Consider the following 24,944-nt stretch of genomic DNA (forward strand, 5'->3'; position numbering starts at 1 on the left):
CTAAACATAATTTCACTTTTTTATTATACTAAAAACAATCTCTTAAAAAACTAACTAAATGCAATTTTAGAATCAGTCCCAGAATGATTCTCAAAATAATTTCATTTTTATTTTTTATTGTAAATAAAATTATTTTAAAACCAATTCTAAATGCATCCATTGAGATGTTAATTTCATCATAAATATTTGGTGGATAAAATTATCTTATGTTATTCGGCTTCTTTTTCTGATTAAAAAACATGAAAGGCAACATGTAGTTGTTTCCTGTATAACGATACCTCTTTTCTAGGCAATTGAAACATTTGATAGAAGATAGTAAGAGTCATAGTTTTCTGTGCAAGATTATCTATTCCTCCTTTCTTAAAGTGCAAACTTTTTTTTTTCCGGGAACAGCTGAAGCCAAAGGTCCTTCTTGCTCTGTTTTCACTTAGGAATTACAAGAAAATGTCAAAACTGTCTATTTGCCTTTTTAAATTAGACCGTGTATATTTTTTATTTTCATATTTATTTGTATAATGGTTAAAGAAAATCTCAACATTGATGCATTCAGATGTTGGGAAGTTACACAATCTCACCGTACTCGCATCATGTCCATTGTTTCAAGGTACGGTCTACTACTTGCCCATAAGGAAGAGCTTGGACGACTCATACCCTTGGAGCAAGGAAAGCCTCTAAAAGAAGCCTTGGGTGAGAGAATAAATCTACCAAAAACTCTTGAGAGAATAATAAATTAATACAAAAATAAAATTTAAAAAATTTTATATCGATACCTGCCAAAAATTTAACAAATTGAATACTCACATGCCTAACACGTTCTTCCAACTAGTAAGTTAGAAAGGCAAGAAAGAAAAGTAGAAATTGTGGTACTCCAAAGGCTAGAAAATCTTTTTTACGAGTTTAACTTTGTCTCCTTTGCCTTTGATGTTTTCGGTTAAGTGCAAGCACCCAGGGTTGAAATGAACTCTTATGGAATAGATCACATTCAGAATTTCATTTGCTTAAAAAGAATGAATGTGATATTAGCTATTTCTCTATCAGTCCCTGTATTCTCTACAAGTCTTCTTAAAATATATGGTTGTCATTACTAGTTAATGACAATTGAATGTGATTTGTCGACTGCCCTTCTGATGGAGTTATCATAGTGCCTATTAATAGATACACGCACCACACACACCTTAACAGAAATTGTTCATGTTAATAGATAACTGTTGTTTATTTTTAACAACTCAAACCTAATAATTCAAATCAAATAGTTTAAGATTTATATTGATACTTGGTAGAGAACTAAATGAGGACAATTCAAATCATTGACAATTGTTCAAACTTTAAACCCTTAATTTTAGAATTTACCTTTTCCTAAATTCTAACAATCCGAGTTGTTTTCTATAATGAAAACAATTCGGATCTTACTTTCTCTCTCTGCTCAACTTCAAGCTTAAATTGTCATGACTTATTCGTTTTAATTACGATTAAGATGTTTTCTTCCTCAATTTGTTCATAATAAAGAAATAAACAAATCCCCATCCATATTACACATTTTTAATGTCATTTACAAAAAGGTTTTATAAGATTTGTTACAAAACTCTAATGACTTTCAACACTTTATTCAAACAAAGTTCGGATTATATTCCCATTTCAAATTAAAATTTATTTGTGTATCTAAATACTGGTTCGAATCACCATTTCAAATTACTACAATTCAAACCAAATCAGACAATCCTAACGGCGAATCAAAGAAGGTCATAGTGTTTATGTCCGTTTCTTTATGTATTTATTTTGTTTTGTGTCTGGAGCTTCCCTTTCTTTATGTTTGGATATCCTTGAATTCCTTTCCATGCTGATCCTTCTAAACATTGAGATCATTGTGCAATTCTTAGGTACTTTTTCTATTTTATTAGACCCAAAATCTAGAGTTTTCTCCATCATGAATGGACTACAATGAGCAGGGAAAGCCCACACAAAACCTCACTTCCTTCAACAACATCTCCCATAGCCTTCCAGCTAGCTTACAGTGTAAAAAAATATGATCAATAGTTTCCTCAATCCCCTTTACACAAGACACATCAGGATGGAGAGATAACCAACTGAGCCTTCTCCCTTTGTACCCCGTCACAAGTATTCAATTTCTATGAAAAACCAGCCAAGTGAAAATATTTGTCATATGGGGAACACTAGATTTCCAAATAAAATTGAAAGGTTCAAAAATTAGAAACTTAAAGTATTTCGTGTGCTCTTATTATACATTAATAATGTGTATATATTTGATGACTCATAGCTAATGGGTAATATTAATACATGTCATGCTCCTTAAGGACGTCTAATTCTAGTTCTCCTATTTGTTGGTTGACAGTGTTTCTTGATCCAAGAGAAAAATATACGACTTTTTTGCCTGAAGAGCATTGATCTTTCATTTTTTTTTTATAATTTCTTTATAATATTGTGTTTTAGATGAGAAACATGATTCCTCTATTTTTTTTTATAATCTCTCTGTTTTATGACACATGTTGTTGTCAATATTATATCTCTAGGTGACAGTTTCCAACTTCAACACGTTTTATCTCTTTTCTTTTCTTTTTTTTCCTTTTGGCACGTTAATGTTAACTTTTCTAAATGTTGACACGTTAGACACTTTTCTGACTAGAAATGAATCCAACATGTTAAAATGTAGAGCAAAGTAATGGGGCCCAATATCTTCTTCTAACTTCCCTTTCTCTTTCTTTATACTTCTGTTTCTCTCCTCTTTTGTCTTTGCAAATGAGGATGAACAATGAACAAACTTTTGATTTCGAAAAAGAAGAGAGAGGCTTGTTAAAAAATAAAGGGGAGGTGTTAGATTAGTTTTCCCAGTGAAATTGTAGCAAAAGGGTTCAGGTTTTTCTAGGATTTCAAATACAAAAATGGATTTTCATTATATTAGGCCCGTTTAATTTATTGATTCGAGTTTTTAATACGAGTTGAAATGTAACTTTATGTGAGAGTTTTTTACTGTAGTAAAAAAATTAGATGTGACTATTTATAAGAGTTTTTTACTGTAGCAAAACTCAAATTTTAAACTCAAATCAGCAAAATAAACAGGGCCTTAATTTAGTTTTTATTTGAATTTTAAAGAACCATAGGTTTTTTTAAATGAATTTTTCAGGTGCGATCCAACCAATCAAAGGTCATTACAATGTCATTTAAAAGGAGATTTGGGAGTTTTTGATGTTGGGTGAAGTTGGGTCTAAGCTGTGTACAAAAGAGAAAAAAGTCATCCAATTTGGGAAATTGTTGTTGCTTGTTGAAATTCAGCATCTCACATGCAAAGCAAGAAAACCCACCTCAGTACCAAGAAAAAATGTAGATTCTTGTGGGTTTTGAGGAGTGGTCTCCCCCCGTTGAGTTTGCTAGTTTTGTTTGTTTCTTATTTAGGTCTAGTCTTTTGCTTCTTAGTCAAAGTGATTGTTCCTCATTTGTGTTTTTATTATCTGAGTAGTCTGTCGTCTTCGCGTTATAGGATGTCTTTCTGTTCTTAATCCTGCGATCGAGTTTTTTTCACGGAAAAAAAAAATAATTAGTAGAAGATCACCGGATAGAAGTTAAAGAGATATAAGAAGAGTTAAATAAAAAATACCTTAATGATATATATATATATATATATATTTTTTTTTTTTTTTTTTTGAGAAAAACTTGATAGGTATTTTAGCATATGAGTAATAACACACTAACAAACAAACAATCATAAAAGGAGGCGGCGCTATCAAGTAAAAACTGTCTCCCTTCTCCAACGGTACATTTTCCCTCTCTTGTCGCTCTGTCTTTTCAATCTCTTTCTCTCCTCTATTTCTTCTCTCTTTCTCTCTCTAGATCTCACGGCCATGAAGCACTTCATGCAGCCAAGAAACGCAATCTTGAGGGAGACGACGATAGAGTCTCCGGCCTCGCCCAGCCCTAGCGCGGTCAAGCCCCAGCCGTCGCGGAAGCAGAGGGGCTCCCAGGGGAACGCGCCGCGCCAAGCCCCGGCCGTCGCGGAAGCAGAAGGGCTCCAAGGAGAACGCTCCGCCGTCGGATCCGAACTCGTTGCCCCCGATTCCGGAGCACTCGCCGGCGATTTCCACCCTCTTGACCTCCACTTTCTCCCAATCCCTCGTCGGACATTAATGTCGCCGGATAATGACCGGAGTTTTCACCAGCAATCGCCGGATTCTGCTCTCTCACGTTCTCATCGGACCAGATTGAAACATTGTTGAAGGAATGATAGAAGTTTTCCCAAACAATCGCCGACATTTCTCTCTTTCTTCCTCATTAGACCAGATCCACCATTGAAGGTTTGATAGAGTTTTTCCAAAGAAATCGCTGCTAAATTCTCTCTCTTCCTAATCTGACTAAAGAGTTGCAACTTACTTCTGGATTTTTGGTAATTTTTCCCTCTCTGTGTTGTGGATTTTTACTCAGTTATCGTTTTCTTTTGGTTATTTTCTGTATTCTGAGAGACATTAAGGTTAACAGGGGTGCCAATAATTGATTGGTTATTGTTCTTTAGAATTATGATTCGAAATTTTAGGGTATGAGGCTTCATTTCAAATTATAAAGTATATTTGGTAAATCTTGATATAAACAGTAAACACGTGATTCAGTTCCTCCTATGTTCTCTTATTACTCGATTATCAATACATAAATTTGGTGTTTTCTCGATGCTTGTGGCAGATGTTTAAAAATCAGTAGTGATTTTTAGTGTTGAAGCTTTTCATTGCCAACAAAGTTTAGAGATATGATTGAGACTATTGGAATGAATAAAGTAGAAGTGACTATATTTAAATCTCTTTTCTGTTCAAAACCAAAGGATAATTACTTTAGATCCCTCATTCAAACTAGTTATGTCACTGCTCCTAATCTAAAAACCAACGTTTCAGTTTGTTAATTGTTTAATAAGATACTATCTGTAACAAAGGTAACTTTCTATACTACTCTTAAGTGCCTTTTTGAGGTAAATGCAGAAATCAAGGGTGCTGGTCGACTTCTTCCTTTTGTGAATTGGTTTTTGTGGCTTCTTTCAATTGTGAATTGGTTTGTTTCCTAGGTTGTTTGGGCTTCCTTTCTATGAATCAATTGTGGGTACCGGATGAATTACTTTTAGCTTTTTGTGTTGGACTTATTGACTTTTGCTAACTACTCATTTTTCCATTTTTTTTCTTCTCTCATTTGCAGAGAAGATGGCACATGGCACAACTGATGAATAAGTCGAGGCTCTCATTGACCAAAGCTTGATGAAAGCTTTATATTAGCTCTCAGGTAATTTTAGAGATACAGAGATAAACTTGGGTGCTACTGGTTGTTGTTCCTTGGTTGTTGTTCTGTTATTTGTGTTTTGCATAGAGCAATGTTAGAAAACACATTTGTGCATGTGTGTGTCTACTACAATGGATAGTGGTCTGAAAGAGGGTAACTTGCTACATGGTCTCTGCTAATTTCTTGCTAATTCCATCTCAAGTGTTCTCTTTTTGCTAGTTTCCTTTTTTGGATTACTAGGGAGAGGAAAAAGTTAATTGTTTTCTAGAATATCTAATTAATTGTTTTCTCCAGGATAACATAAGTGCATTATTTAGTGGGTAGATTTGATTGTAGAGGGGACCAATTTTTTTCATTTGCAATATTCAGTGTATAAGGCTAACTTTGAACTTAGTTTTGCTCTTCTTGTTATTGAATTGATAGATTGCAAACTGAATAGCCAAAGAAAATCTCAAGGAAGCAACGTACAATGTAAGTCCTCTGTACTATTAGATTTATGCATACAAAAATATTTCTATTGTAGATAGAAATAGATTAAATGTATCAAACTGATTTTCTTTCTCTATTATTCTCTTTTTGGTGTTTCCTAGCATGTGTGAAAAGTCCAAATTTTGTTTCTAATCTTTGTTTCTCTATATTTTCCTTCTCTTGCCATGGGTTTTGTAGAAATTCAGTTTAAGTATTTAAAATTGTATTTGGATTTTTAGGGATTTGAAATACATGTAGGTCCAAAAATCGTAATTGATGATGTAAAGCCAATAGCCGCGGATGATGACAACGATGGTGATCCCTTGTTTGAATCTCTAAATTGATTTTTAGGTAAATTGATGTTTGAAGCTCTCTTCTTCTCTGAGCGAAATTGTTTGATTTCATGATAGTTTAATAAGAATTTTCTTTTTCCCATCAACTTCACTTGTCTTATCAGTAATGGTGACAAAACAACGAGGAATCTAGAGTTTTTGCTTCCTGTAACATTTGAGTGAGTAGAGGAAGAGCAAGTGGGGTTTTGGGGGTGTACTTTTTTCACTGAAAACAAGGGAAGAATCCTTTTTGACTTTTTTCTTAATTGTTATATGTGAAAACTCCCATATTGACATAGATTTATAGACTCCAACAATACTTTTTCGCAGTTGGGTATGGCTAACCTAATGCCTTAGGAAGTAGGATCTCCTAAGAAAAGCTGCTTCTTAAGATATAATTATGTACTATTATTCAAATTGAACTATTATTCAAATATAGGTGTACGAAGAATTTAGCCGGGTTAATATTTTCTTTTAAGTTCTTCATTTTTTATGTATTTCAAATAAGGAGTTATGGAGGTTTGTAGGGAAGGTCTCAACAACCTTTCTTTACTTCCTCCCTCAGACAAGCCGCATTCACCTTATTGGATTATACATTAATAACATCTCTGTTATGCAACAATCTTTTCATACAACTGCGTGGAACTTTTACTTTATTCTTAATAATGATTTTTGATTTTTGCTTCAATTCCCTTATTTATAATTTTTAATTTTTTCAGGTCCAATTTGATGTCATCAACAATTTTTGATTCTTGAACTTCATCATGTCTTATTTCTTCTTACAGGCCGTTTTTTTAATATCACATGATTTATTCTTGCTTGTTCCTTGGATAGAAGAAGGCATTTATGGTTTGATCTCTATCTGCCATGGATTGTATCTATTTTAGATGCTTTTCGATTGCTCAAAGTAATCTATGTTTCAGAAGTTATTTTATTAAGTTTTTCATTTTTAGTCTCTATATGAGAGTTTAAAAGTAATCTATTATTATGTTTCTCTTTATGAGAGTTTCATAAGTAAAGATGAATTTGTTATTATTTGCTATACATATGTTTCTTGGTAAACTACATCTCTTGTTATTCATTCTCCTTTGTTTTCATTATCTCGGTGACCTACACTAAGTACGGATAAAAAAAGAATGGAAGGGTTTTTACTCTTCTATTTTCATGTTGTTCGTCTTTTCCGAGTTGAAATTGACCACTTTACAGGATCTTCTCAACCATGTTATCCTTCTTTTAAGTTGGGTCCCATTTTATTTTCTCTATATTTTTCTATTTTTTTGTTTGTATTATTATTTACTATATATTTTGTTTTCTATATTTATTATGCTATTGGTGATCCTAGGTACTCGTTGATGCTTATTTCTTCTCCACGGTTGCTGCTATCTTATGTCTTTTTCTTGTTCCGGACGGTTTGGTTAATTATGATTTTGCTCTTTGTTAAAAGGCTAACCGTGGTTTACCTTTCATGTTTCTTGGATAAGAAAAGGACATTAATGGTTGGATCTTTGTCCGCCACGGATTGTATCTGTATTTACGGATACTTCTACCCTATCTTAAAAAGAAAAAGATAAGTTCATTCTTTCTCTTTTTTTTTTTTTTTTTTTTTTTTTTTTTTTTTTTTTTTTGCAATTGAATAATTTAGTTCTTTTATACCATCTCTTATATTTTGATATTTTGTAGGTCCAACATGATGTCTCCATCAACCTCATGATCTTATGATCTTTATGTCCTTTTCTTCTTCCAGGCAGTTAAATAAATCTTATGTGTTGTTTTTCTTACATCACGTGATTTATTCTTACTTGCTCTTTAGATAGAAAACGACATTATTTGTTTGGATTTCTTTCCACTACGGATTGTATGTCTTTCTACTCTTTCTACTCAAAAAAAAAAAAAAAAAAAAATCAAATTGTTTGTAAAATTTGAGGTTCCAAATTGCTTGTAATTGACGAAGATAAGTTTTCCTTATGAACTCAAAAAGTTTGTAAAATGAGTTGAATTTCTTGATTATAATGAAAATGAGTTATATTGTGGAGAGTTCTCATATTTTCAAATAAATAGCTATTTGTTCAGCTGCTTTATTTGTTTTCCAAATTGTAAACTGATTTAAAGTCTCACATTCTAAAATTTGTGGCTTTTCTTTTCCTTGCCTGTTCAGTCTCAGAATTTTCGTTATTATTAAACTTCCTACTATGGTTTTGTAGGTATTAGTGCGAATGAGGCCACCACGCAAAGACAAGGATGAAGAAATGATAGTTCTGAAAATTTCTAATGATTCTTTGGCAATCAACGGGAAAACTTTTACATTCGACTTGGTGGAGATATGAGTTTCTCCAGCTACTTGAATGAATAGTTTGCTTTAACCTTTAAATGATTGAGTTTGATCACAACTTTCTGTTGCTGCTAGATATTTTCCAACTTATGGGAGCACCACTTGTTGAAAATTGTATGACATGTTTCAACATTTCGATTTTTGCCTATGGACAGGTATGTTGAATTTGCCTTTGTTTTGTGATGTGTTGTGATATGGAATATGCGTAACATATATGAAAAGTGATTTTTGTTAGACGGGATGTGGGAAAGACTTGTACGATGCGGGGTCTAGCCAACGCATTGTTGGATTGAAAGCATTTCTCGAGTTTTTGAGCGTCTCTTTGCTTGTATAAACGAGGTAAATTTATTCTGTCTTTTGTATTGTTCTAATTTAATTGTATATCATATATATGCTGCAAGCTGTTTGTGGAACTTCTTTCTATGGGAGCAAAAGAAGAATGCTGATAGACAACTCAAGTATCAGTGTCTGTGTCACTATTCCTTTTTTGAGGTAGATTTTTGGTGTAATTGGCCTATTTTAACTGTATAATTTCTTCCATTAACTCATTAACTGATTACAGATTTATTGGATCCTAGTCAAAGAAATACTCAGGTAAGGACTATTTTTTTTCCCTTTTTAGAAGTTCTTCTTATAGTGCTACTTACGAGGGCTGTTATTAACTTTTTTCTACAGATAAGCGAAATGCTAAATTAGGGATTTATGTTGAAAATCTCACAGTGTTTACATACAATGTTAGATGTAAAGCAGCTTTTAATGAAGGTTGCTCTGTAATGCCACATAGTTAAAATGTTTTTTTTAATTAAGTTTTGAAACATTTGACAGTAAGAACCTTTAAAGAAAGCTCGTGTTGCCTTACGTCTAGAAGTTTGCACTCAATCTTTTTCGAACACCCCTGGTGTGCTCTTTCAAGCACCCACGTAGTTGATAATTGCTTCCCCCTATTTCTGATTTCATTGATTCATATTTAGTCATTAATGATTAGAATCTTTACATTCAGCAGCTAAAATAAAACCTTGCATTCAATTAGTTGGACCTATGTTTCTTTTGTTACATTGAGAATATCTCCTAGGGCTAATTACATTTAGTTAAGGTAATATATGGGTGACAAACAGTTTTTTTTCCCTTTCCCTTCTTCTTCTTCTTCTTCTTCTTCATCTTTGGTTACAATAACAATAACAAAAGAGAACGTAAATTGTTGATGATATAAATATATGTCTTCAATTTGCATCTCCAAGTATGTAAAACTTGAAAAAAAGATGAAAAATAAAATTAGTCAAAAGTGGATTAGAAACATGAAGACTATATTAGCTCTTACAAAAAAGAAAAATAAGTCATTATTAAGTCCTGCTTATCTAACGTATTAAAGAAACCATCAAGAGTAACACATTAAAGAAAACATGAACTAAAAGAAATGAAGAGGGAATGGTATTCTTTCAATCTAGCTTGCAATATATCTCACTGATGAAGTTATTCCTTATTTATTGGGTGTACTCTTTAGCATGTCATGATTTGCATCAAAGAATTTAGTTTTTCTTTTGCTTTCAAATTTCTCTCATTTTTCAAATATTGTTTTATTCGAGATATTTATTTTATCTGTTTGTTTTTTTTTTTTTAATTGAAATTTCTTTCTACACCAAATGAGAGAATGGATGACCAGCCATATTTCGTAATTAACTTGTTTATGTCCATCTAAGTACATCTGGCAATTACACATGCAGGGATTGTCAAATCGGGCAGGTGCAACTAGCATCAATGCTTAGAGTTCTGGCTGGCACACTGTTTTCACTTGTGTTATGGAATCGTGCTAGGTGCAGCTAGCCATCCTCTGTTGGACTTTTCTGCTGGTATATATATATATATATATATATTAGATTATTGTTGTTTAATCAGTAATGTTTATCAGATTATCGATATATTATAATTATTTCTTCTCATAGTAATGTTGGGGTACATTAATTAATATCAGACCTTACTTCCGGTTCTAGGCTTTGTGTAAAGTTAGTCTGTTCTCTTCTTTGTTTCCTTCAATTTAATTATTCATTGCTTGATTTCTTTAGTGTATTTCATTAACCCTTGCTGAATACAGATTTTAAATTTGATAGTGGTTGTATGCAGATGTAAATTCACCTCTCTCTCTCTCTAGCTTCATTTCCCCCCCTCTCTCTCTCTCTCTCTCTCTCTCTCTCTCTCTCGCTTAATTTGCTGGGTGTTTTACAGAAACTGTGTGAGTTGATTTCTAAGTTGGCCATATTTTAGAAGCTTTCCTTCTCGGTTAGGATTTTGTTTTCCTCTTTTTTTTCTTTTTTGTTTTTTTTTGGCTATTTTTTTATCATTTTGATATGTTTAGCATCAAGAGCTTTGTTTCATGAAAAAAAAATTTCCTTTTGAGAACGTGTATTCTGGGTTCAACTTGAAAGTGTTGTGGATGATGCATGACTTCTACTTCCATAAAGATTTTCTTTTTTTTTTTAATTTATTTGTTTTGTTGTTTCTTGCACTTGGGTTGCATAACGCCATAAACTATATAAATTGTATATGTGGACAGAAAAGATGGAATTCTTATAGCAACTGAGATTAATTTTTGACAAATTTTAGCCACAATTTTTGATTTGTGATTTAGATCTTTTATGTTGTGAAAGTGAATTTCTTTTGCCATTCACTAGCTTTGTTGGATTGCAGCACTCTGACCAGCATTTACCAAAAGTACGCCATCTACTTCTTAGCAGGTGAAATGCTTATTCCCGAAGTCCTAATTCAATTACGCTAAAATCCTTCTTTTATCATTTTCGCATCCTTCTCCATTAGGATTCTATGCACATTGTTGCTCTTAATTTATTTTAGCCCACGCATTCTCTTGTTTGCAACCATTTTTTAGAGCATAAAGCGTGGACATTTATTTTGACATTTGATATGCATACATGTGTCTTGTTATTTCCTTTATTTATTTATTTTTCTTTACCTTTTGTTTGTCGTTGGCCTGTTTTAGGTGAAAGTCGTTGTCCTCTTTTAACTTTATAAAAACTTTATTTGATTGATTGTTACATCTTTAATCTTCAGGTTGTTTCCTTTTGATGGTTTTATTTTTCTACTTTCTATATTGCGTTCTTTGCTTTTCAAGGTGTCGTTTTATTTTTTAATTGTGACGCTGCTTGTGCTGTTTCAACGTATTAAAGGAGAGGCTTGGTGGGATTGCTGGTATCGAATTTGAGTTGGTACTTTTCAAGTTAAGTGAGAAAAGTGTGGTGAGGGTTTGACTCTGTATGTTCAGTGTCTTCGTCTCTAACAGAGGCTCTCCTTAGAGCCTCTTCACAATTGGTTCTTGCTTGCTTCCCTTGGAACTCCACCCCCCTTAAAAAAGGGTGATATGTCTCTCTCTCTCTCTAATATTTGAACTATTTTATTTTATTATTTGCTTCTCTGACTTGTGATAATTTGGCATCTTTTTATGAGTTTTTGTAGGTTAAAGTGGTTTGTTCATAAAATGCGATCTTGTTATTTCCTCGTAACATTACCATTATTCATTCCATATATGGTTGCTTTTGCTGAAAGAGTTAGGAATCTCTCGAGTCTTGCCTAGGAGCTGCAAGGAGGGAATTGATTTGAGTGGTTCCTGGATCCTTCTAATTTTAGTCCTAGGGGCAGAAGTTTTTCAGAAGTTGCTATACTATCAATCTTTTAAGGTATTTGGCTAGGAAGGAAACGAAGGACTTTTTAAAATACTGGGGGGATAGTTTTGTTTTGTGGGATAAACTGAAATTTTGGGTTTTATTTTTGTCTTTTTTCTCTCTCGTGGGTATACTGATATAGGGACTTTGGTAATCCAAGTTTTTTTTGTTAGCTTTGGGTGCTGATTAGGCTGAGTCATGAACGGGCCTTAGCTCCTTCTACCACACTTGAGGGTCCATTCAACTATGGTGAGTTTTCTTGTCTCTCACTCTCTCTTGTAATTTATCAAGTAAGATCTTACTCGCTTAATTCCCAAAATTATGAGTTTTTTTCCTGCTGGAATCTTACAGCTTAGTGGAGATTTACACTTGTCAACAAACAATCAAGGGAAATGTTATTGATATAGGGACTTTGGTAATCCAAGCTTTTTTTGTTAGCTTCGGGTGCTGATTAGGTTGAGTCATGAACGGGCCTTAGCTCCTTCTACCACACTTGAGGGTCCATTCAACTATGGTGAGTTTTCTTGTCTCTCACTCTCTCTTGTAATTTATCAAGTAAGATCTTACTCGCTTAATCCCCAAAATTATGTGAGTTTTTTTCCTGCTGGAATCTTACTATTTAACAACTTAGTATTGAAGGGAACATTGCAATAAAGATGGAAATAATGGTTATGGTTATTCTATTATAAATCTAGGTTCTTTTTCGTCACTGTTCGAGAACTAGGTTCATTCCTTTTGTGCTCCTTTTTTTTTTTTTGGTTTTGGTTTTGATTTTTTCTCTTTTCTTTCTAAGGTTGCCTCCCGCCCCCTCTCTTTCCTAGTCTTTTCTCCTCCGGCTTTTTTCTCTATCCTTTTGTTTCACCTCTCTCCGTCTTTGTTTGTGCTCTCCTTCTATGCATTTGGATGAACAAAGAGCCATCAATTTTTGCGACCATTACCAGAGTGGTTGTTGTCTGTTCCATCTGCTTTCATTTTAATTATTTGAAACATATATGTGCACTTGCATACCTGCGAATCTCTTGTGTAATGGGTAACTTTGTGAGATATAAACACCGATATTGTTGTTGCTAGTGTGTTATATCCATTCTTAGAAAGAAAGGGTGTTAGTTCCATTAAGAAAACATCAATCTTATGATCAAATGTTGGCAAGCATTTCTTAGTTGCCCATAACCTATTTGGTAAATCTATCCCTGTTGCTAGAGTGTTATATCCATTCTAAGAAAGAACGGGTATCAGTTCCATTAAGAAAACATCAATCTTATGATCAAATGTTGGCAAGCACTTCTATAGTTGCCTGTAACCTGTTGGGTATAATATCTGATAGATCACAACTCACCATAGTTGCTATGATAAATAGCATAGTCATATGATTACAAATGTCCTCCATTAATTGTTCCATTCATATTTTTGTTATGTGATTCCTAATATGTGTGATCATGTAAATCTGTCCTTGTTGGTGGTAATAAGGTGCCAGTATTTATGCTTGTGTTTTATCCTACCCATACTACTTGCTTCGACACATCTTTCATATCAGAGGTAATGAATTTAGTTGCTGCACACACACACATAGATGTGTGTGGACATGTTTGGAATAATGAATTTAGTTGCTAGATTTGTTACTCTTGATGATCTCTGATGTACAATGACTTCATGTAGGGAGTTCTAGAACTCAAGATCGGATGATAGCTGTTGATACTAAGCCCGTAGATCCTACATGTGATTGATTTTGAACCCCTGTCATTTTATTTATTTATTTATTTCTGGGAACAAGCATTCAGGCTGCATGTGATTGCTTGGTATGAATGTGATAGAACTATCAACGATCTCCAATAGTTTGTATGTTAATAGCACATTATTTTTCTTCTTTAGATGTAACCCCCTCTACGTCTGCCGAAATTACCCTAGAACAGTAGAGCCTAGATCCAATGCCTTGTTACAGTAGACACAATAGCATCTCAGCTTGTGTCATATCACAATCTGTATTACCAATGAAGGTACTTGTATAAAATTTCTCCGCTCAAGTTTGAACATTTCCTGATTATGTTTCTCCTTTTGATAATTCATTTCCTTCCAATGGTTACACCTTAGTGGAGATTTACACTCGTCAACAAACAATCAAGGGAAATGTTCCTTAGTATGATCTCGTTTTGCATGTTCCCTGTGGATGTTGAACACTACTAATATGCTTTTTCTTCTTTGTTTTAACCTCATTATTGCTAACATTTTGTTAAACCTTTTGTAGTCCTTATTTTAATTGCTTAAGAACTATATATAGCCCTTCAACTTCATTTCTCTTAATTTATTTCACAGAGCAATACAACCTCATTCATCAAATCTTTCATATTATTCGTCATGTGGTGAATTGAAGATGAAAAACCCTGTTTTTCTATTATATTGAATCATTTGGTAAGAACATCAGTGAGTCTTCCCACTAAATGTTGATACATTTCTCTATTCACTGTGGCATCCTCCTCTTCTTTCCCAAGTTTGAAATTCAGATCTATAGGAGTACTCGCTGGTTTGCATGCTGTCTTGCCAGTCTCCTTGAGAAGATCCGTAACATACTTCTGTTGAGAAAAGAAGATTCCCTGCTTCAAGTGAGCAACTTCAATCCCGAGAAAGTACTTCAACCTTCCTAATGCTTTAATCTCAAATTCCTTCGCCAAATGCTGACTCAAGACTTGTTTCTCCCTAACATCATCTCTTGTCAATATTATGTCATCAACATACACCAAAAGAGCTATAACTCTCCCTGAAGGAGAATGCTTAATGAACAATGTATGATCCCCTTGGCTTTGTTTGTATCCCGTAGCCAACATAACTTTTGCAAATCTCCCAAACCATGCCTGTGGTGACTGCTTAAGGCCATACAGTGCCTTCTTCAATCTACACACGGTATGAGCAGTCAAATTCTTCCCATCCTGGTGGAACCTCCATCTAAATCTCTTACTCTAGTTCCTTATGTAGAAAGGCATTTTTGACATCAAACTGTTGCAACTCCTAACCATAATTTGCTGCTAGTGATAACAATACTAGTATTATGTTCATCTTTGCCACAGGGGCAAAAGTCTCTAGATAATCTGTTAAAATGTAAAACTATTGTTGGCCCACCTCTTAAAAGCTTAAGCTTTTAGGATGCATTGGTAAACTAACATGGTATCAGAGCGGGAGGTCCTGGGTTCAAACCCCTGTAATTGCACTCTTTATCCCCATTTAAAATTATTATCATGTGTTGGGTCTTTAATATATCTCGGGCTTAAATATTCACGTGTTGGGCTTTCTAATTAATTTACCCACAGGATTGCCCATTGTCCAGCCCACACGTGAGGAGGAGTGTTAAAGTATAAAACTATTGTTGGCCCACCTCCTAACAGTTTAAGCTTTTAGGATGGATTGGTAAACTAGCATGGTATCAGAGCGGGAGGTCCTGGGTTTAAACCCATGTAATTACACTCTTTATCCCAATTTAAAATTATCATCATGTGTTGGGTTTTTAATATATCTCGGGCTTAAATATTCACGTGTTGGGCTTTCCAATTAATTTACCCACACGATTGCCCATTGTCCAGCCCACACGTGAGAGGGAGTGTTAAAGTGTAAAATTATTGTTGGCCCACCTCCTAAAAGGTTAAGCTTTTGGGGTGGATTGGTAAACTAACATAATCAATCCCATAAGTTTGAGTATACTACCCCTTGGCTACTAACCGTGCCTTGTACCTCTCAATCAACCGATTTACTCTATACTTCACAGTATACACCCATTTACAACCCACTGGTCTTTTTCCTTCCGATAACTTCACTAACTCCCAAGTTTCGTTCTTTTCCAACGCCTCCATTTCCACATTCATAGCTTGTTTCCATTTTTCATTAGATAAAGCCTCGGAATGGTGATGGTATTTAGGCTGACAACAAAGGCTCTATGAGATGGAGAAAAATTATTAAGGATAGGAAATGTGCAAGAGGGTATAACGGTCACTTTGTACACTCTCTAGTTCATTTCCTAATGGCAATTGGAAGGTCATGGTCATCATTATCCACATGCAATTCAGTTTTATCTTGTAAAAAATGGCTAGAAATAGTTACCTCATTCGAAGGGTTTGAGTTGGATTCTTGGACTGCATAGGTTTTGGAACAGCCTTCGTCCTTCTTGTGAACACGTTGCCTTTACCAAATCTCACATTTTCCAGGGCAGAATCGGGTTTTTCTTGTGGTTCATTTGGTGTTTCAAGTACGGGTTCAGGAACATGAGTGGAACAAGATGGACCAGGTGTAGCAGAAGGAACATGAGTGGAACTGTCCGACTTGTGGATTGATGACAAATCAAGCAAAAAACCTTCCTTATCTTCTTTCAATGAACTCTCCCCCTGAGGATAAGGATTAGAGATAAGACTTTTGTTCATTGACCATGACATCCATCGAGACATAGAATTTCTTTGACGGGGGATGATAGCACTTATATCCTTTCTGAGTTGAAGAATATCCCACAAAGACACATTTTAGAGAGCCCTTGGATCTAATTTCGCCCTACTTTGACTGTGAACATGGACAAATGACACACCCAAAAATCCTAGGGACAAGATTGTTTGTAGTCTTCAAGTTCGGGTAAAGTGATGAGTATGTCCATGGGACTTCTAGAATCCAAGATTCTTGAAGGCAAACGATTTGTCAGATGAGTGACTGTAAGGATTGCTTCCTCCCAAAAAGCCTTTGACACGCTTTTTTGAAACAACAAGGCTCGAGTTTTTTCAAGAAGATCACCATTTTTCTTTTTTGCTACTCCATTTTGTTGTGGAGTACTGACACATGACGATTCGTGTACTATTCCCTCTTTCTGAAAGAATGAGGCAAGAGTTTGATTGAAATAGTCCCTGGCATTATCTGACCTAAACCTTTTGATTGAGACCCCAAATTGATTTTTGACCATAGAATGAAAATTAGGGAATACATTACTAACATCAGACTTTTGTTTAAGTAGGAAAATCCATGTAGCACGAGTACAGTCATCAATGAAAGAAACAAACCATCTTGCCCTAGAAACGTTAGAAACCATAGATGGACCCCAAATATCACTGTGAACAAGATAAAAAGGAAAGGAACTTATTTTACTAATTTGAAAAGGTACACGCTTGTGCTTAGCAAGTTCACACACTTCACATTGGAATCTTTCAACATCTAAATTCTTAAACAAAGAAGGAAACATAATCTTAGTAACTCTAAACGATGGATGTCCAAGTCGACAATGATGGAGAAATTTTTTTTCTTTATTGGAAAAGACACTCTGATATCAAGGATGAAGATGAACTGCCCTTGATCATGTTCAACTGGATTGGTGAATTGAAGATGAAAAACCCTGTTTTTCTATTATATTGAATGTTTACACGGCAACATACATATATATAGCACCCCTAACATTAAGTGGATGTTTTGTTCACGGATTTAGAATCATGATTCAGAACACTTCTCGGTTTACGTGTGTTTTTTGTGAGAGAAAACACTGTAGCGAGCTACGAACCATAATTCGAACCATGACACGAATCCTCATACCAAACACCCTCTAAGTCTGTATCCTAACAATTTAGGAAAGTAACAAATTAGGAAACTATCACTAGTTCTAAGGATACAATCTGTCAAACTAATTTTCTAAAATATTATCTAACTGTACACGGTTTTCCAGGCTGTTTTTCAAGCTGTACACAGTTTACCACACGTCACCAAATCTTTTTTTTTTAAATAAAAAAACTCATCCTTCTAAACAAGCGAGAAAAACAAGCTATACTTAAAATACATATACAATTTAGAAGAAGGAAATGTGGAGCACGTGTCCCAACTATTATATGTAACATATGCAAAAATGATTGTTGCTAGGTGGGAAGTGGAAAGACTTATACGATGTGGGGTCCAACCAACTCATTTTTGGATTAACACATATCGAGTGATCAACAAGTTTTAACTCCTAGAGTTTTTGAGCGTCTTTATGCTTGGATAAATGAGGTAACTTTGTTTTGTCTTTCTTTCGTTCTACGCATTGAATTTTGTATCCATCTGCTGCAAGCCCTCTATGGAACTTCTCTCTGCAGGAGCAAATCAATAATGTTGATTGGACTATTGAATTGTGTAATTTCTTCCATTAACTCATTAACTAATTTTTCAGATTTACAACGAGCAAATTACAGATTTATTGGATCCTAATCAAAGAAATTTCCAGGTAAGGACTGTTTTACTTCCCTCCTTTTAGATGTTCTTCTTTTAGTACGACTAACATGGGCTAAAAGTTGCTCTTGAAAAGGGGATTGGTAAACTGAGCTGCATATTGCGTTTCTTTTTTTTTCTTTTCTTTTTTCTGCATAATAGTTACTGGAAAATGGTTATAAAAAACATGGTATATGGTTCTGGTTGAGAAATGGATCGAGAAAGTGGAACGTGAAATGTAGCAAGAAGGTTTTGAATCTTAAAAGAAAATTTGATTGCAGCAGAAGTTAAAAGGAAGGTAGAGACAAAGAGAGAAGATGCCTGTCCAGCATTGTACAAGGTACATTTGACAGATATGGTGAAAATCAAACTATGTGGCTGTAGACTTGTAGTATTTCTCTAGTACTGTGTATATATCAACTCTATGGTTTAATTGTTACTAATTTCTTTTAGCTATCAAATTAAACTTTTTGGATGTAGTATCTCTCTCTCATTAAAATGTTGCTTCTCTTCTCTGTCACAGATTTTGATAAGCTTCCTTTGTGCTATGACAAATGCATGTTCTCTAGTTGGTGGTAGCGAGATATTTATGATGACCGTTGGTGGTGGAAAAGGTCAGGTAAACATGGTTCGTCTCTTATTCCTTATTGCATCTTATATGAGTTTGAACCAATTTTGTATACCCAATGAGTTGATGTGCCTTCAAGGGGATCTTCCTAAAGCTAAGTAGCTAACCAAAAGAGAAGGAAAAAAATAAGAAAAATAAAGGAAGAAAACGGAAAGAAAAAACAAGACAGAAAAAAAAAGCAAGGCAATGATACATAATTTATTGTTCTTCATGTCATGAGTTATATTTGCTATCCATACAAATAGTGGAAGTTGAAATACATAAAACCAAGTGAATGGGGTACTTAAATATTGAGTTTGGATTACATGGAATTCCCGTTGGAACCTATATCTTTCTTTCACTTGGCTTTATTTACTCTTTATGTACCAAATAGGAATTTTGGATTTGTTGTTCAATGTGCATTCTTTAGTTCTATTTAAATGTCGAATTTGATATTCTCATCTCATTTTAAATAGAGGAAATTTATCAAGCTGTTATTCATGAAGCCAACACAGACGAAAAGAATGGCAAAAAGAAAATACAAAGAAAAAAAAGTCAAAAAAAAAACTTAAGAAGGAAAAGAGAGAGAACTATTAGAAAAAGAGACAGGAAAAGAAGAATAGTCATGTTGGTTATGATAAATTGAATATTGATAACCTTTCTCCTCATGTAAGGCCTCGTTCGTTTTGCGGATTCGAGTTTTTAATTTGAGCTGAGATGTGACATTTTCTGAGAGCTTTTAACTGTAGTAGAAAAAGTTGGATGTGACATTTTCTAAGAGCTTTTAGCTGTAAAAACTTAAAACTGAAAACTCGAATCAGTGAAATGAACGAGGCCTAAGTGTTTATAATTTTTGTAACAATTATTTTTTGTCGTCTTTCTATGTCTAAAACATTTAGTCCGCTTTAGTCATGCTTCGATCTTTGCCAATCATTGGAAAGGGTAGGAGGGTTTTAGGAGATGTTGTCAATGAAACACCAGTCCCTTGCTAAGGATGAAATTGAGGCCAAGTTGCTTCAAGCTACTTGTGGCACTATCATAACATAACCTTAGAGCAGAATGAAAATGAGCATTTTTTCGTACATGCTTGTTACTGTGTTAGTTGCACTTCAAGAAAACAAAGGGGAATGATGTCTTTAGCTGTAACACTTCAAGTTCGATGTAGGTTTTTATTGAACTCATACAATATAACTATTTTTTTAACGTATACAATATAACTGTTCTTTAAGCACCATTTCTTTCTTTTGGTGCAGGTAAGAGGAGGATCAGCTCCTTTTATGATAAAACTTTTAGATGGACGGCAAACTCTTAAGGTTTTTCCTTTTCATTTTGTGTTTATTCTATTAATTTTTTAAATGCTGCCACGAGGTTTTTTCTTTTCATCTTGTGTTTTCCTCCTTGGTTTAACGTTTTCATCTTCATCTTCATTGGAGGAAGGTTTATTGCCATTATCATTAAGCCATTGAAAAGAGAGAGGGGAAAAAAGGGAATAGTAAGAATTAGAGGGAAAAATAAGTTAGATAAGATAGAGGGAAAAGAAAATAATGAAGAGCAACAAGAAAATAAGAGAAAACGAAAAGAAAAGGATTAATTATAAAAGTTCTCCTGAACTATACCTCTTGTAAAACTTTGTTGGTCAATCTTTAAAATGTAAAGTCCATTCACCTGAAGAGTGAAATGTTAATAAAAAAGTTCCCTCCATAAGGTTTTTTTAACGGAACTTGACATTTAATTTGTTATTTTGGGGGTATTTTTGTAGATCTATGATTTAAAATTTACTTTGAATTTAAAACTAATTTAAATTTGAACTTTAAATTATGATACATCCATATTGATTGAATGTAAGTTAAAAATTTTAATAAAAAAATTTATGTGGTTTTTCTTGTTGAGCAAAAGAACATTTCTTCCTGTGAGCATAGACTTTATGTTCTTCCAACGCCAGAAACACCAACTCCAAATGACCCAAATGCTCCTCTAATGTTTTGCAATACACCAATATATCATTAAAAAAAAAACTAGCGCAAACTTCCGTAAATAATCCTTTAAAACATCACTCATTAACACCTAAAAAGTTGCCGGAGCATTGGTTAAGCCAAATGGCATCACCAAAAAATCATACTGGCTTTCGTGTGTCCGAAAAGCAGTCTTAGGCACATCCTCTTGCTTCATGTGAATCTGATGATAGCCTAACTTATGATCCAGTTTAGAAAATATGGCTGCCCCATGAAGTTCATCAAGTAATTCCTCAATTACTGGAATTGAAAATTTGTAAGGGATAGTAGCCTTGCTTAAGGCTTTATAATCAATACAAAAACGCTAGTTACCAGGTAGCTTTTTTCTTGACTAATAAAACCGGACTAGAAAATGGGCTAGTGCTAGGCTATATAATACCTGCTGTCAACATCTCTTTGACCAAGCGCTCTATCACATTTTTCTGAAAATGAGGATAATGATAAGGCCTAACGCTTATCAGGGTCGTGCCTTCCTTGAGATTTATACCATGGTCTCTTCCTGGGCTTGGTGGTAACCCCGCCAGCATCTCAAAAACCGCCTTGTGGGAGATGGAGCAATTCTTGCACCTTTTTCTCCTCGTTGCCACTACTATCATACTTTCATCAACACTAAGACAACCCAACTCTAAATAAATCTCGTGGCCTTCTTGCTTAATAATCTTCATCGTGGACTTAAGTGAAACCCAAGATAATGAAAGGGGGCCTGTAGAGAGAATGAAAGGGAAGAGAGAGAGATACGTAAAAGCAAAATTAACAAAAATAGAAAAGAGGGGGCTTGTAGCTTCCAATGTTGCTGAGATCTTAAAATTAGATTCGTAGCTGTATTTCTTTTTTTGTTGTGAGAATACAAGTAAAGAAAAGAGAGAAAAAGAGTTGGAAATGGAAGAAGATGATGCAAAAAAGAATGAAAACTAGTGACTGTGATGATCATTGCGACCACCGATTGCGTTAGCGCCACCATTGATTCGTCCCTCCCTCTCTTGCATTCCAAAGAATGTTAGTCTCTCTTTTACACACCATCACTTTATCGATTAATTTTTCTCTATCTTCATCTTCACAACTTTTGCCCTGTCTCATGAGCTTACTGCGTTTTTTCATTTAGGGAAAGCAAGGAGTTCTTTTTCCCCTTTTCCATTGCAGGAGGAAAGCCTAGGTACATTCTATATGTACTCTAGCCGCCGTTTCACTCTTGGGTTTTCAGATTATACCCCAATCGCTATCTCGCTCTCTGCTAATTGCGGAACAAAAAAAATTGGTATTTGATCTCGACTTTTTCATTCCCTCTTTTAGTGATTTGATTTCTTACAATTCTAATTTTTTTTACTAAGATTTTTGTCTATGGGAAACTTACATTGTTTTTCTTCATCTGTGGACCTCTTTTTAGTTCTCATGAGTCATGGTGGTTTTATCTGACCATGTTTCATAATTTTAAGAAATTAGAATATTTTTGGATCGACTGTGATGGTTTTTAGTGAGATGTTTTTGGCTTGATATGTTATATGGGTTAAGCTAGCTGACTGTATCTTATTTCTTTTGGTTAGATGAAACATTGTTCATAGCCTACAAGTCGATGGTATTAGATGGACATGAACATAAAGATGCTTGCTTAGTGCCTCCTTCCTCTATTCTTCTTCTGCTTTTTGACTTTTTTATTGCTGTGTTTTGGGTCTATTATTTTGATTGCTGAGAAGTGGACTATATTTTTATTCGACTTATTTTATATTGTTCAATTCAGGGTTCTTATTTTTTATGTTATTTCTGGATTCTCATATAGTAGGTGAACAAACAATTCAAAGTTTAACTTATCTAAATTGTGATTTTTTTCCTGCTCCAGTAGTGGTTTTTGATAAAAAGAAACCTACTGAACAAGGTACCCTTTTCATTCCCACTTATTCTTTGTTTGTTGAATTCCACTCATGTTTATGTTATATATTGTATTTGCTGCATTTTGATAAATTTTTAATGATGTTCATGCTTTTAGGGACCTAAAAATTGTTGATTTTAACAATTCTCTTTTGTCTTTGATATAATTGAACCATTTGTCTATCAATATTTAGTTTAGTTCTAAATGGTAGCACTCTTTGAAAGTGCATAGGTGCAGCTCTTCCAAAAGTGTATTTATCCACGTTCATATAAGGGTGAACAGCTTCCTCGGGATCTATTTCGCCCAATTCGTGCAAATATTTTTGTCTCCGTATTCTTTCATATTTCATGCCATACATTTTAACATTTGGTGTTGTTTTCACGTGTGTACGTGGTAGTCTTCTTACTTTATCATGTTTTTCTTTCTTTGCATTCTTGCTCCTTTCATTGTCTTTTTGTCTACGTTGTTGCTTGTAAGATTTTGTCACTTCTTGATTTCTCTTTGTTCATTAATGCATCCCAAAACTTGAGAACTTTTCTACCTCTCCATTTCTCTTTTTTTTTTTTTGCGGTTCTTCCGTGTTCGTTTGCATTTTATTCCTCTCCACTCGATTTGCTCTTCCTGCTGCTGCATTGTTTTTTCACGAGGTTCATGGATTCTGTCGCAGCATTTCTTGCTCAGCCTTCAAGGTTTGTTCTGTCTTTTCTCTTCTTATGCTTTTTATTTCGGTGATTTTTGTTTGTTCTAGTTTTAAAATATTGCTTCAGTTTAGTTTTTGATTGTATTTATCATTTTACCCTGTTATTGGATTATGTTGCTTGTATACTTATCTTTGTCTAATTTATTTGAATAAAGATTGTGATAGGTACTTGAATTGATTTAGAGCCAGAAACACTTAGAATAGAGAAAGAAAGAAAGAAGAGAAAGAAAATGAATCTTTTTATTGAATCTGAACCAGCCTTAAGGCATGTACAATTTTCCTTAGGTAGCTGAACTTCGAGAGCCAGCCAATCTCCCTTGGTTGGTTGATCCAAGAATTCTTCCAGAATAAAACTCTCCCCCCTTTCTCTTTCCTTCCACTACCTATTTATATTTTTTTGTCTTTATTCCCAACTGCCTACGTGTACAATCATAACATCCATTCTGCCTACACGTGTACAATCATAACACCAACTCATCTTTTTCTCACATAAGTATAGCGAATTGCAGGCCTATCAATACTCCCCCCTTGAAAAATCACCTTGTCCTCAAGGTGAAATGGGTGAGGATTCCATCAAACGATGCCCACATCGCTTCAAAGTCCGGCAGATTCTTCCGTATGATCAAATCCTCAGGTCGTTGTGGATCACCATGCACCGAAGGACGCATGTCCAAGACACATTCTGGCTCCACCTGCCATTGTAAATCAGGGCCTAATTGAGGAGGAAGTTGCTGACAAACTAATGATGCTCCAATTGCACGACGAAGTTGTGATACGTGGAAAATGAGATGAATTGTAGCCGAAGGTGCTAAGTTCAGGCGATACGCCACTGTGTCCACCCGCTGCAGCACTTCGAAGGGGACAAAATATCGAGGAGAGAGTTTCTCATTCACAAACTTAGCAAGAGACTTATTGCGATAGGACCGAAGTTTTAAGTATACCAAATCACCCACTTGAAAATTCACATCCCTTCTTTTTCCATTAGCTGACAATTTCATAGCTTGTTGAGCTTCGAACAGATGCATTTTGAGTTGATCCACCACCTCATTACGAGTTTTAAGTTGCTGCTCCACCATGTAATTGGTTGTAGACCCCGTGGTATAGCGAATGAGGGGTAGAGGATCCCGCCTGTAAAGAATCCGAAAAGGGGTCATTTTGGCAGCAACATGGAAAGCTATATTATACCAAATTTCAGCCCATGGTAGCCACTAAACCCATTGTTTGGGTTTGTCACCAGCAAAACACCTTGAGTAAGTTTCCACACAACGATTCACAACCTCGGTTTGCCCATTCGATTGAGGGTGATGAGCCGTACTTTACAACAACTTCGTACCTTGCAAGCGAAATAATTCCTCTAAAAAATGGCTGAGGAAAATCTTATCTTGGTCTGATATAATCGACCTAGGGAACCCATGTAATGACCTCACGAACAAACACTCCTGCTACAGACTTGGCAGTAAAAGGATGCTTGAGAGCAATAAAATGGGGATATTTACTAAGCCTATCAACA

General features: G+C 34.7%; 1 protein-coding gene and 1 long non-coding RNA gene across 2 annotated transcripts; one reads left to right on the forward strand and one right to left on the reverse strand.

Moving 5' to 3' along the window:
• Window positions 1-4,344: 4,344 nt before the first annotated feature.
• Window positions 4,345-6,078, forward strand: LOC112094296. The gene is made up of 4 exons (XR_002903467.1): window positions 4,345-4,393; window positions 5,185-5,268; window positions 5,689-5,736; window positions 5,992-6,078. It is a non-coding gene; the product is annotated as an uncharacterized LOC112094296 (long non-coding RNA).
• A 17,892-nt stretch (window positions 6,079-23,970) lies between these two features.
• On the reverse strand, window positions 23,971-24,588 carry LOC112094294. Its single transcript, XM_024174846.1, has one exon. It carries the CDS (start codon window positions 24,586-24,588, stop codon window positions 23,971-23,973), a length of 618 nt encoding a protein of 205 aa, XP_024030614.1.
• Between the last annotated feature and the right edge of the window lie 356 nt (window positions 24,589-24,944).

This window comes from Morus notabilis, unplaced genomic scaffold, assembly GCF_000414095.1.
Source record: "Morus notabilis unplaced genomic scaffold, ASM41409v2 Scaffold280, whole genome shotgun sequence".
NCBI lineage: Eukaryota > Viridiplantae > Streptophyta > Magnoliopsida > Rosales > Moraceae > Morus > Morus notabilis.

What these genes read in the sequence shown, in the direction of transcription:
- LOC112094294 (XM_024174846.1), bottom strand. Translation starts at nt 24,588, where the DNA reads ATGACCCCTTTTCGGATTCTTTACAGGCGGGATCCTCTACCCCTCATT.